This window comes from Chionomys nivalis, chromosome 2 (assembly GCF_950005125.1).
Source record: "Chionomys nivalis chromosome 2, mChiNiv1.1, whole genome shotgun sequence".
In the NCBI taxonomy this organism is placed as follows: Eukaryota; Metazoa; Chordata; class Mammalia; order Rodentia; family Cricetidae; genus Chionomys; species Chionomys nivalis.
In genome coordinates, this window is record NC_080087.1 from 24,174,497 (window position 1) to 24,188,856 (window position 14,360).

At 43.4% G+C, this 14,360-nt stretch overlaps 1 protein-coding gene across 5 annotated transcripts in view; it reads right to left on the reverse strand.

The window, feature by feature from the left end:
* Window positions 1-14,360, reverse strand: part of Utrn (utrophin) — a 528,929-nt gene that overhangs the window by 112,485 nt on the left and 402,084 nt on the right. For all 5 annotated transcript variants that reach the window (XM_057761785.1, XM_057761787.1, XM_057761786.1 and 2 more), the window contains one exon: window positions 13,814-13,943. In XM_057761785.1, the coding sequence (XP_057617768.1) occupies window positions 13,814-13,943 (130 nt within the window). The remainder of the gene's footprint in view (window positions 1-13,813; window positions 13,944-14,360) is intronic.

The window sequence follows — 14,360 nt, forward strand, 5'->3', positions numbered from 1 at the left end:
AGTAAACCAGGTAATAAATTTTACTTCAATTTTAAGTTTGGCTTAATTTTTAAACCTTGTTGCGTTGCAAAGTACATCATTGACAAATGTGTGTGTTAAAGATGCCTGAATATGACTCTTAAGCCTACACTCACATTTTAGATAAATTCTGTCCTCTTTCTACATGTCTTTCTAAATACTTAATAATGTAAGTTAATACACTTTGCCTTACACTCCATCATCCTGAAATTCTTTTCCGTGATACACTTAAGAATCAAGCTTGAAGATCCCAAGGAATAGCGGAGAGGGTACCTGAACTGATACCCTGTAATCAGATTGATGACTACATTAATTGTTATCATAAAACCTTCATCTAGCAACTGATGGAAGCAGATGCACAAATCCATAGCTAATCACTGGGCTGAGCTTCCAAAGTTCAGTTAAGAGAGGGAGGAGTGATAATATAAGCAAAGGGGTCAAGACCATGATGGGGAACCCACAGAAACAGCTGACCTGAGCTAGTGGGATCTCACTGACTCCATACTGACAGTAGAGGAACCTGCATAGGACCAAATTAGGTCCTCTGAATGTGGGTGACAGTGTGTAGCTTGGGCAGTCTGTGGGGCGACTGACAATAAGACCCAGATTCATCCCTAGTGCATGAACTGGCTTTTTGGAGTCCATTCTCTATGGAGGGATATCTTGTTCAGCCTAGATACGGGGGGAGGGTCTCGGTCCTGCCTCAAAGTGATGTCCCAGACTTTGTTGACTTCCCATGGGAAGCCTTACCCTCTCTGATGGGGCATGAGGTGGGGTGAAGGTGGGGAGCAGAGGAAGGGAAGGAGTGGAAATGGAATTAGTGTATAAAACGAGAAAACACTGTTTAAAACAATAAATAAATTTCTTAACAAAAAGGAAAAAATACGAACCGTATCTAGAAATAGCATATCAAAAACCATGGTAGTTTTCTTGAAATGAGTTATGAGTTCTGTGACTGCACTGGTATTATAGTCATGGTTGTCTCATGTCCTTATATGATTATTTATAGGATAGCAAGTCATGCCATAATTTTACTATGTGATTTTATTATGTACACCTAAAAGTTGTTTATACTTGTTACACGAGTAAATGTCCACATGAAAACCACAACAACAAAAAAGAATCTACCCGGTAGAGGTACCAAAAGGGCAGCGCTCCTCGGGATGCTGGCAGTGGTGGTGGGCTGTGTTTGCCTACTGATGCTCACACTTTCAGTATCTCTGTGTTTTTCTCTCTTTACCGTCCCTCCACTCTCTTCATACACAAAAGGTGTTTCTGATTAAAATAATGGAGACGATTTTATTCTCATCCCCAAATATCCTGATTAAATAATTAAAATCAACCTAATTTGTTCCAACAGTGGTTAAGAAGACCCCGCCGGCATCCCAGTCCGTGAGATGACTGATGACAACAGCTCATCATGAACCAGATCACGGGACTATCAAGTGCTCTCGGCTGATTAATACTTCTAATTACGCTCATCTAGTAAATTAGAAGGACGATAATAAGTAGAGGCCACTGAGACTTGGTCAACTCACTCAACGCGTAAACCACGTCTTTCAATGAGGACAGGCTCAAGGTGGTATGGTAAATCTAGAAGCAAAAAAAAAAAAAAGAAAAAGACACGGAATGAGAGGAAAAGATGGAAATAAATAGAAATAAACATGGCCAAGGAAAGAGAGATATGGAATACCTTCCAAAATCACAAAATGCAAGGAACTAAGTGGGAGGGGCCTGGGGAAAAAAACAGGTACACAGACCACCCTGACGGCCAGGGGATCTCACTCACTGAGGGCACTTCTGATTCCTGCAGAGTGAACCCAAGTAAGCAAAGGCAGTACTGAGCTGAGGCTGAGGCAGGGAGACACTAATCACATCAATGCCCAAGGAAGGAACAGGAGGGACAGAAGAACCTAAACAGGCAAGTGAGGTCTGTGCTAGTGACCAGAAAGCAAACAGCTGACTTTCTGTAGCAGGGGACTCCCTGATGTCCTCATGCTGACAACACTTTTATAATGTATTCCTTGTCACACCGGATGGCAACAGGTAGGACACTGGTGCCAGGGGATGGCACTGAACAGGGAGAAGAGATACTGAGAGCATCAGTGTCCACAGGACAAGAACCTCCACCTTGCTCTCAGGTGGATTTCCAGTACCTCTAGTACCACCAGGCACATGGTGAGCATTCCGTAAGTATTGCTAAAGGAATTGATAGCTCACTTGGTACAGCTTTGACTTAACAACAAAAAGGAAAAGATATTCTCCTAGTCTATTCTCTTTCCCTTCTTTAAAAACAAAACAAAACAACAGATAGGGGCTGGGGAGATTAATACTTGCCACGAAACCATGAAAACCTGAGCTTGAATCTTCACCACCCACACAAAAAGTTGAGTGTAGCTGTATTATGTAATCCCAGAGCTGGGGAGGTGGGGACTGGAACATCCATCCCCAGCTCAGTAGCCAGAGAGTGGATGGAACAGTTAAGTCCAGGTTCAGTGGTCAGACTTCCTCAAAGACTAAGCTGAAGGAGTCATTGAGAAAAAACACCTAATGCTGTCCTCTGTCCTCTTCAGTCATGGGCATACTCACACTCACGCCTACCCACAATATCGCTCTCTTTCTCCCTGTCTCTCTCTCTCTGTCTCTCCCCTCTGTGTCTCTCTTACACGCACGCACCATGCACGTATGTGTATAAGTATGCGCGCGCACACGCGCCTGCACACACACACACACACAATCCAAGGACAGGAACCACATCTTTACAATCTTTCTTGCCATGTTACTGTCAATATCTCCCCACACCTGGGGCTGTTTCCCAGCCACACACAGCTGGTAGTGATTGATAAGTCAAATTTCAGGAGCTTTCTACCAAAGCTTAGCCATTCTTATGAAAGAAGTTAAGGATGCTTTTACTTAATGCTCTGCTAACATAAGCAGCGAGTTTAACCGAAGAGGGACATCTATGCCTTTGTTGGCACTGCGTCTTCCAAAACACGGCAACACCTTGGAAGTTTCCAGCTCTCAACTGAGAAACAACAATAACAAAAATATCACATCATACTCAAAAGCTATAGCGTTTTCCTGCCCTTTCCGCTGAAACCAGAAAATAACATCCCAGATGTAGAACCCCATAAAATATATCCCTGTAAACTGATCCTATATTATTTTATGAGGCAAATGTGTTTTATTGATGGTCACAACACTGACTGGGGAAAGTAGCAGATGGCAAGCAATTCATTAAAAACGTTGTTGTCCGTCACACTAACTTCTGTTCTCATGTCTAGGACGCTGAATTGCTTATCTAAATGGATTTTACGAAAATATTACCTCAATACTTAAATGGAAGTTCATTGCAATAATATTCATGATCATGAAAAAAATATTTTGCTTTTTAAAAATTTTCTTCCCAATCCAGGGCTTCCTCAGTTCAAGACTGCCCCACCACATCCATACAGATATTACAGAACGTTAATTTTGTGAGGAGCTGGCTATTGCTCTGCAGTCTGGAACACTGGAGCAGAAGGTAACATATTTTTCTGTGCCCTTTGATGCATTACAATTTTACCCATCTCATTTGGACTTGGGAAGGTAATTAAGTTATTGCTGCGCTCCACAGGCCTGAAAGCAATTACTTATGTTTCAACTTTTTATGTGAAAATTACAAAGACAAATTCTAAGACGGCCTAAATACCTTCTCCCTCGATAACAGGGAATCAGTGAACTGGTGTGTGACTCTATTAAGCAGTGTGTTATTTCAGCACAGGAGATGGAACTGTGGGTACAAAGAAACAGCTATATGCATTTAATTTTGCTCTAAGTTTCCTAAAGGAAAAAGAAACCTTATTTCTACTGGATATATGAAAATACTAAGGAGTAAAGGAGGAGACAAAAACTCCAGAGGTAGAAAGCACCAAATTCAATTACACAAATCTCAGCTCATAACTGACACAGACTTGTGAACTGCCCATCCTCAACTTCCCTATCTGTGAAATGGGTAGAAGAAAACACTGCTAGCGCAGACAGTTGTCAGAAGAACTAAACGCACGGTGCCTTCTTAGGTCAGATCCTGGCTCAGTGTTGACATCTGAGAAGTACTGGCTCCGTGCGAGGGTCTATGCAGCATCTCTCAGCTGCCCATGCGTATGGGTGGTATTCCTCTGTTCACAGCATGCTAGTCATGGGAGCCTGTCAACTCTGGAAAACCTCAGTCCTGTGACTCAACCCGAATCAGGAGAGTACTTTCCTCGAGGCTCCAGATCTAGAGAGGCAGGTGATCCCTCCCTTGAGAGAGCAAAGCTAAGAAAATAAAAACTTGTGGAGAGGCAGAAAGGAAGCCGGGAGGGACAGGCTCTTGGGTGGCATTCCAGCAGCTACTGCCAGCTGTGCCCCTGCCCTACCCCCTCCCAGTTATGGGGCCAATTTGGTCCAGGAGAGAGGAGGCATGGAAGCCTGTTAGAAGCAGGAGGGTCTATCATTTACAATGAAGGGATATGAACTGATAAATCTGTTATTAGGAAACCAAATAAAAAAAGGCCTCGGGGGGGAAATCCACCTGCTAGTTTTAATAGCATAATTATTTCTGTTAGGTAACGTGTAACTTGGCCTCATTTTATTAGTTACGAGGAAATAATGGAACCCTAAGTTCCTTGGAGAAGTCATACAAAAGGACCTTCTCTTAAACTATATAATTTCATAATCGTTGTACCTTCAAAGATCGTAAAATTTTACCAGCACAAGTTTATCATGGCTGGTATAAAATGGACTGGCATAGAATTAACATATGAGTTAACTTTTGAAATCTGGCTATAGTTCGCCAAGGGACAAGCACCCTTCAGCACATCCCAGCAGGCCCAGCGGTGTGCGCCATTGTCATATCTGTTTGTCTTAGGGTTTCTACTGCTGTGATAAAATACTGTGCCCATAAGGCTCCATTTCAGCTTACAACAGTAAGGTCACGCTTCATTGCTGGGGAAGTCAGGGTGCAGAACTCAAACAAGGTAGAGACCTTGGGGCCATGGAGGAATGCTGCTTACTTATTTGAACCTCATGGTTTGTTCAACCCACTTTCTTAGAGCTCCCAGGTCCACCAGCCCAAGGTTGGTACCATCCACAGTGAGCTGGGCCTTCCCATTTTCAATCACCATATCATAATATGTTTGAGTCCCCATAAGAGAGAAACACTGCTGCTATTTGGCATCCTGAAACTTAATGAAACATTTAGCATTTCAAAGACTACAGCATACTCTGAGATAAAACAAATAACTGTTAATGCACATAACCAGCCATCAAGAACCAAGGAGGAATCACCGATCCGAAAAGATAATTATTAACCACTAGCCTCAGGGCCAGTCACATACAATTACATGTATGGCATTAACACACATACAACATACAACTATACACAGGCAAACACATTACATTAAGAACTGTATTTTTCTATGACTACTTGTGAAATATCATTTAAATGAGGCAAAGTTGACGAGCCTAGGATAAAACGAAAGTGATTCTCGGAACAGCATAAAATGGTAACAGTAACACGAAGGCTTTTTAACTGAAGTTATTTTCAAAGCTGATTTGTGGGGAAATTAATGAACAAAATAACATACTATTTCATAATATATTCGCAATTATTATTACTGATGGTGATGAACAGTCGGGAAAATGCCATGTTCTTCTCTGGCTATCTCTAGAGAATGGAGCAGAGGGGCGGGGGCGGGGAGGGGGGACGACCCTGCCTGTGGCTGAGGGTCCCAAGTGCACAGATCCTTGACCCAGCATGGGGCATTCAGATGCAGGTCTGAGCACGGCAAAGGGAACTTGGCAGCACAAAGAAGAACCAAGAAAAATGTGTGCAAGGCTAAGAGGTTCTTGACACTGAGAGTCAAGAAGGAGCGAGGAGGTCAGTGGCCAGAGAGTTCCGCATGGGCAGAGATGGAGGAGATGAAATTACAGTGATGGGCCAAGAGCCAGTGAAAACCCAGGGGTGAAGAAAGGCCAATAAGCTCAAGCTTAATGCTGGTCCTGCATCTTCCCTTCATTACGTCAATGACCTTGGTCAGCAATGCTAGATGCTCTTGGCCCTTGTATATGTTTTTAATGAAAAATGGGACCATATAACCTGTCTAACAAATTCAAACGGTTCAAAGAATGAATACAAAAAGTTTAAAAAGTGAAAAAGAAAAATACAAATGATAAGAAATTTATACTCCATTTTAAAGTGGCTGATAATAATCAATTAAAAGCAATTTGCATTAAAAGGAAAAAATATGCTGATATGATTCACTAAATGATATTAATACCACATTGTTCAAACAAGAGGAAGAACATAAAGCCTTCTAAATTTCCCCCAATTATTAATGTAACTTTAATTCCATTAAAAATCATTTACTTGAATCATTTCTATACAGAATAGCTTGTCCTGGTAGCTGAGTTTTTCAGAGAATTACATGGTACCCATTTAACTCAATTTCTTTATGGTTCTCAATTTTGGAGGGAAATTTATTAAGAAGATTTCTTTTACCTCCTTCCAATGGATTCCTACTCTGCCTTCAAATATAAATTGCAATTCATAGCTTCAGATTTCCTTGACTATAAAAGCTTCATTGATGACTCTGGCTCAGTTTATTTTACAGGTCTTACCTAGTATCTATACTGCTACCTTTCTCCTCATTGTTGTCAGATGGGTGTGGTCATTCCTATCAACCTTGCCCCCTGCCTTGCCACTTCTACTTTGTTCCTCGTTCACAATTCACAGGACGTGGAGGTCAAGCATGTACAAGATGTCTGAGGTGTGAGCCTGGGACTGGAAAGAAAGAAGTGCCTCACAGCTTCCCACACGCAGAATGCGATCAGTATGGGCCCTGATTGCAGCTTCTGTAGATGCACAAGGCGCTTGCACATTTAGATCCTCAATAAACAGGAAGTCACCGAGGCAACAGGAAGGGCTATACTTCTGGCCCAACATTGGTAGCGCGGTTAGACTAACCACAGGATGCCAGGGGATAACGGAAGAAATCAGACAGCAATGTATTTAGGGCATCACTAGGAATGGGCTGAGATTGGTATACGGTTTGGTAGAACAAGGTCCTGTGCCAGTATATCAGGAAAGACATAGAAAACAGAGCAGAGAGATTATGGGTAGAAAGATCAAGCTTAGCAGTTAAGATAAGGCAGGCCAGTGGCAAAAAGCTATGTCTGGTGTCTGGTGGACATCAAGCATGGAAGAGCGTGAGGCATGAGACAGCGTCAGGTCAGACAGAAAAGCTGAGGCCAAGTCTCTACTTATCCTTCCACAGTAGAAGAGAAGGCCTGATCCTATTCTAAACAAACGCTAACTCGGGGCTCTAGGCAGATCATTTGGCTGCTGGAGAGATGGCTCAGAATGAAAAGTGTGTCTGGGCGGTGCTGGCGCATGCCTTTAATCCCAGCACTCAGGAGGCAGAGGCAGGCGAATCTCTGTGAGTTCGAGGCCAGCCTGGTCTACAAGAGCTAGTTCCAGGACAGGAACCAAAAAAGCTACGGAGAAACCCTGTCTCGAAAAATCCAAAAAAAAAAAAAAGTGTGTCCCAGAAAAGCGTGATGACCTGAGCACAGTCCCCAGAAGTCACAATGAAAGAGCCAGGTGCGGGTAGTATTCCTTTACGATATGTGAATATATGTCATTGGGAGTGGTCTAATGAAGAAGCTGACTGGCCTATAGCTAGATAGAATAATATTAGACAGAAGAGCCAGACTAAGAGGAAGCTGGAAAGAAGGGTGAACTCTCGATGTGGCAGAGGGTGGAGAACAGGTTCACCTAAGTTGTAAGAGCTAATTAGAAACAAGTCTAAACTATAAGCCAAGCATTTATAATTAATAATAGGCCTCTGTGCAAATTATTTGGGAGCAGGCTAGTGGGACAAAAAAACTCCACTACACATGTGTGATGTCACATGCCTGTAATCCCAGTGACAGGGAGGCAGAGACGTATGAATACCTGGGGCTTTCTCTCCAGACAGCACAGGTGAATCTAGAGCTACAGGTAAGAGAGAGAGACTCCACCTCAAAAAGAGGTAAAGAGTAACTAAAGAAGATACCCGAGGTTAGTCTCCGACCTCTGCACACGCATGCATGCACACCCCCACCCCCACACAGAGTAATGCTGGGAGGTATTGCTTTCCGAATATTCAAAAATGCATGTAGCACCGTAATTGTTAATAGAATTGATAACAGAAAATGAGGGGAACAGGACTTGCAGGAGAAAAAGACATCTAAGAGAAAAATGATGGAGAAAAGTATTTTCCCGAATTAAGAAGAGATGGATCTATCTTTGTACCCTAGGGCACAATACACAGAGCATATTCAAAAACGGCTTATTAACTGGAACTGAAAAACTATAATACGGCTTCGGCTAGCTCTAATGCGCCCAACGCTGAGTACTTTAGTATCGCACAGGATGGCTAATGCTCAAATAGCCCCTGCCTCCGAAGCAGCTGTGCGTAAGTCACAGTAAACAACAAAAGTCTAAAAGCTATCAAGGGTAATTTTCCTCCGTCTCCTTTTAACAGCGGGGAAAATCAGCTCCCATTACAGAACATAATATGAAGGGAGGAGAGGGATGGGAAAGGGTTGCTCACCATCCCGAACCAGACTGGACCGAAGCGGAAAAACTCATGAAGTCAAACTGGTATGGAACCTCTTTCTCTTGCAGCCCCCAGACGTGGTGTTTGAAAACGGCTTGAGCAATATGTGAGTCTAACAGCAAGGGAAGACACGCCAGGAGTATCTTTTCAACTTTTAAATGGCTGACTACCGAGGAGTCCCAACAGCAGCGTGAAGCTTTCACAACAGGAAGTTGTCCATACGGGCTACAAAAGCATCTCACTGTCAACATCCTCCCTCACTTTTCTGCCAAGTCCTGGGGAGGCAAGGAGTCAGGAAAAGCAGCCCAGCGCGAGGTTTTCAGTATCATGAGGCCACGCGAACTACCTTTCTCCCAGGTTTAAACACACGAAACTGTAATATCTTTTTCCCCACTGTAGGAAGTAACAAATTCTGTCCAGTTTTCCAGGTCCCCCAATATCCGAGTCAACACACACACACACACACCTTCATCTTCTTCAGGCATAAGCCTTCAACCCTCAAAGACAGACAGCTACCTCCCAGCACACGCTGCTCGCTTTCTGCCCAGGCTGCTGTCTGCGTCATGATTGTCCCTTGTCCTCTAATCTGCTCACTTCCTGCCTCATTTCAAGAGTGTGCTTAGAGACACCTGTCTCCACTCTGAACCTCAATGTCTCCGTCCTTAATGGTGCACAACACACCTGGACCTGTACACATGGTCTTGTTTTCTGACCTCTTTGTGTTAGTTAGCTTCCATCTCCAACTAATCTAAATCCTTCTTAGGAAACGTATCTTGGGGTGTGTGTGCGTGTGTGTGTGTGCTCCATCCTCATGGTTGGTCTGCTGACACATTCCTTCACTCAATAACTAGGTGAGAGGTACCCAGCACTGCCAGATACTACAAAATACATCAGTGAAGGAGATGGATTGTGGGAAAGGTGTGTGCTATGGAAATAGGGAGGGAGGGACTGAGTTCAGATCTCAGCACCTACCCATGTTAAAAAGCTGGGCATGGGTCTGTGCATATGCTTGTGGGAGTGAAGACTGGGGACCCCGACTTTGCTGGCTAGCCAGGCAAGCCTATAGGTGACCACCATTTTTAGTGGGAAATTCTAAGAATATAAGGTAGAAAATGATTGAGGAAGATATTCCATGTTGATTTGTGTCCTCCCCTCAATTATTCACACACACACACACACATACACACACACTTTTTAAAGTACTCAGTGATAGAAAAAGTCCCGTCTTCACTGAGCTTATACTCCTCCGGGTAGGAGGGAAGGCCTGAAAGTGCATGTGGCAAACAGAGCAAACACAGAACACGTTGGGCAGCAAACACTAGGGAATCTAGAAAAGGGAGTAAAGAGGAGAGACTTTGTAGCAGAGGATACTAGGGAAGGACTAAGGACAAGACACGTGGATAAAGACCCAAGTGGAAGAGGAAAGGGAGAAGAAGGAAGAGGGAGAAGTAGGGAGGGGCAGGGGGAAGATGAGGGGCCGAGGGGGCAGGTAATGGTGGCAGCAGCAAGCACAGTGATCTAGACTAGATGAGGGGCAGGAATGGTCCAGGAAAAGGAAAGAGACACACAAAGGTTTAGAGAGTGGAGCAACTCTGGCTACTCAAGAAACAGCAACACAGTCAGTAGAGTGGAATAAGGGCCAGAATGGGAGCAACAGGGAAGCCAGGCTGGAGATGACAATAGAATCAGCCAGCAATGAGCCAACCTAAGGAGACGAGCTGAGCAGCGAAGTGACGTGACTCACATTTTCAGTAGCTAGGCCAGGCAGCTGGGAAGGAAATAAGTTAAAAGGAGGACAGGGGAGGGAGCCAAGCCTAAAGAATAGTTGTTAATCCAAGGAGAGGTGGTGGGGCTGGAGTAAGATGCAGTGGTAAGGGGTTCTGGTGTAGTTTCAATGTAGCAAGGATGGGACTTGCTGATGGAATGGATTTGGGTGATGGAAAATGAAGTCCATGAAGATTAAGAGAGCTCTGGGCTAAACAACCCAGAGGACAGAACTGCTAAGGCAAGGTGCAAGAATTTTAGGGGAAGAAGAGGCAGGCAGCAGGAGGCTTTTGAAACTCTATAAACAGTGGTCATTTGTTTAAGTAGTTGGTGTCTGGTTTCATTTCATCTGGAAAAAAAAATCAATAATCCACCACCCATTCCTACACTCAGCGATAATCAGTTCTGCTTTAGGTACTCAAGATTTGAAAAAAAAAAACCAGTTCTGAGGAGATGAATTCTTGCAAGGAATTCTCTTTTCTTTGCTTTAAATTTGGTAGTAAATGACTATGAACTGTTCATCTCACAAACATATTCCTGGAGGAGACTGTAGATAAAGGCAGAAGAATAAACACAACTTTATCTCACACCTTATATAGGGTTCTTTATGAACTTAACCCAGTGCTCATGCATAAAGGCATTGCATAAGATAAAGTCAGTAAAATGAGAATGTTGGGGAATATTATTTTATGGTGTGTTACTTTTGTTTATGCGGCATTTGTTTAATTCTGTGAAGCTGCAATTCTTTACCCGTCTGAAATACCTGATGGTCTAATAAAGAGCTGAAAGGCCCATAGCGAGGCAGGGGTAAGGTTAGGCGGGGCTGGCAGGCAGAGTATAAACAGGAGAAATGAGGAAGGGGAAGGAGCAAGAAAAGGAGGAGAGAGGACTCTGGGGGCCAGTCGCACAGCCACACAGCCACACAGCCACGCAGCCACGCAGCCACGCAGCCACACAGCCACACAGCCACACAGCCACACAGCCACACAGCCACACAGCCAGTCATGGAGTAAGAGTGAAAGTAAGATATACGGAAGTAAGAAAAGGAAAAAGCCCAGAAGGAAAAAGGTAGATAGGATAATTTAAGTTAAGAAAAGCTGGCAAGAAACAAGGCAAGCTAAGACTGGGCTTTTATAAGTAAGAATAAGCCTCTGTGTGTAATTTATTTGGGAGTTGAGTGGTAGGTCCCTCAAAAAGTCAAAAGAGGAAAACATCACACTACATGGGAACACTCCACCTAGGGCAATACAGGGAACTGGAAAAAAAAAAGGGGGGGCAAAACCTACAAAAGCAATTGGATGGTGGGGCTGGGATCCAAGCAGGTAATTTCCCTCAGGAACCGTAGGTTCCTGACTGGTTCACCTCTGCAGGTCTTAACCATTCAAACACTCGATCTAAAGGACAGCAGAATTCTCTAGAACAGCTTCAGCAAAGGATTTTTAAAGAAACAGACAGAGTAAGAGCATGCAGGATAACCATGACGATACAGTTCCACGATCACTCAAGGATTTTTGTGACAGCATGAACAAGAACCATGACAACAGGAAGAAGAAAACTTGAACGGGCTTTAAGACTACATAAGAAAGCTTTGATCACACAGATCTTAAATGTCACGCAAGACCCAAGAACTTCTCGATATGCAATGGCACATCAGGGAGGAACAGGATCAGATTCTCTGAGAGTTGCTCATCATTCAGAACAGAAAGGTGAATAATGCACGGACAACATTATGTGTTGCACATAGGAAAATACAGTGGGGCAACTGCTCCTGAAAGCAGGGATTGCAGTTGGACACAGTGGTGCAGGTTCTTCACTCCAGCACTCCAGAGGCTGACACAGGTGGATCTTTGTGAATTCCAAGGCAGTGTGGTCTACAGATTGGTTCTAGGGCAACTGAGGCTATACAGTGAGAGATACCCTCTAACTCAAGATAGAGAGAGAACAAGCAAACAAGCAGCTGCTGCCCTATAACTATCCTAAAGCCATATATAAAAGGCTGAGAACCTGGATTTAAGAGCAGTGTGTGGGCCTTGAACACACATGTGCATGCTCTGGGTGGGTGTGTAAATAACACATGTGTAACAGGGAACATTCAGCTAATATTAGCAGGACATCAGTCCCTGGACACTTCACAAGTGCCAAAGCACAATGGAGGTTGAAGTCCCTCAGATGAAATGGCATTGTATTTGTATATAGTCTACGCAGCACCGCCTTCCTTATCATGTCTAGATTACTTAAAACACTGAATGTCATACAAAGGCTAGGGAAGCAGCTGCCCCTCGGCAGATTATCTGCAACACTGGTAAGAGAAAATGTGTACATTCTTAATACAGATGCAAATTATTTCCCTAATAATTTCAAATCAAGTCAGTGGGACCCGGAGATGTAGATAGAGCCCAGTGAAGAAAAGGGTCAATCACCCTCAGAAGAACTTTGTTCTCAAAAAAAAAAAAAAAAAAAAAAAAAAAAGGAACGATAGCCTTGAGTGATTGAGTTTGACAAGAGGTGAGACTTCACCTGACTTGGGATTCAGGCAGATTCCACAGACAGTGGGAGCAAGGGCAGAATGTGTGTGTGTGTGTGTGTGTGTGTGTGTGTGTGTTTGGGGTAAGCTATATGTATATAATCCCAGCTTCACTGCGGGAAGGGCTCCCACTGTGCCCCCACTTATAAGCGATAACTGCTTGTGACCCACAGTGAGCCACTCTATACAGCGGTTTTTCCTGTGGAAAGGGAATGATGGAAAAACACTTTGAACAACATCTGTAAAAAGAGGTATTTATTTTTATTTGTGTATGGGTATTTTTCCTGCATGTATATCTGCAAACTGGTGTCCTTGGAGGCCAGAATACGACACCAGAACCCCTGGGATTGGAGTTACAGAGGGTTGTGAGCTACCATGTGGGTGCTGAGAATTGAACCCAGGTCCTCTGGCAGAGCACACGTGCTCTTGACCGCTGAACTGTGTCTCCAGCTCTGCATGGTTGCTTCCTTTTTTTTTGGTTTTTTGAGACAGGGTTTCTCTGTGGTTTTGGAGCCTGTCCTGGAACTAGCTCTTGTAGACCAGGCTGGTCTCGAACTCACAGAGATCCGCCTGGTTGCTTCCTTTTTATTACACCAGAATGCTTTTATTAGCAACAGTGCAAGATTTAATAAAGATACGGTGGTCCTAAGATACATCAGAAATTTTCTCTTAAATTTATTATGTGATGAACTGCTATTTCCTAGTAAAGAAATCCCTGTTTCAATTTCAAGCTAAATATCCAGATGCAACAGGTAGTTATTTTTACATCCTTGATGCTGCAAAGAAAATGTTCCTTGTTTGTTTTTTTGTTTTGTTGTTGTTATTGTTTTGTTTTTTTTCCCCTAAAACATGGATTTCTTATGATATAGGAAAGAACCAGTCTGACCTGTTTTTGATTGCAGGTTTTTTCGTGGTTCTTCGGGGGCCTCTATGGGCTGATCAGCCAGAAAAACTCGAGCTTGGTCTACAGCGTTCAGCACAGAATGTTCTTTCTCCTTCAGCTCACGTCTCAGCACCTTTGCAGAAAGAAATACAAGTGCAAAGTGTAAGCAACCTCACGTTCTCAGTAAACAAATGAACATGTTTAGCTTGACCACATCTGACTGCAGCCGCAGAGGGAATGGCTTAAACCAACATTCCTACTAAGTTACAAGTGAAAATCTTGTACAGGTAGGAACAATTAAAAGCTTGAGTAAAAGCCAAAAAGATGGTTCTTGAAGATTTCGTATCTGTTGAGGCAAATAAGAAAAGGCTGGAGGGAGGGAGGGAAACCTTAAAATAGTCATCTGCAGGACTTGGCTACATTGTATTCAAATTTACCAAGCATGAACTTTGAGAATCCCCACTGTGTTGAGTTGCTAAAACATAATAGCCTGTTCTAAGACACTTCTTCTTCAAGACTGACAAGAAAAACTGCATCTGATGACACGGAA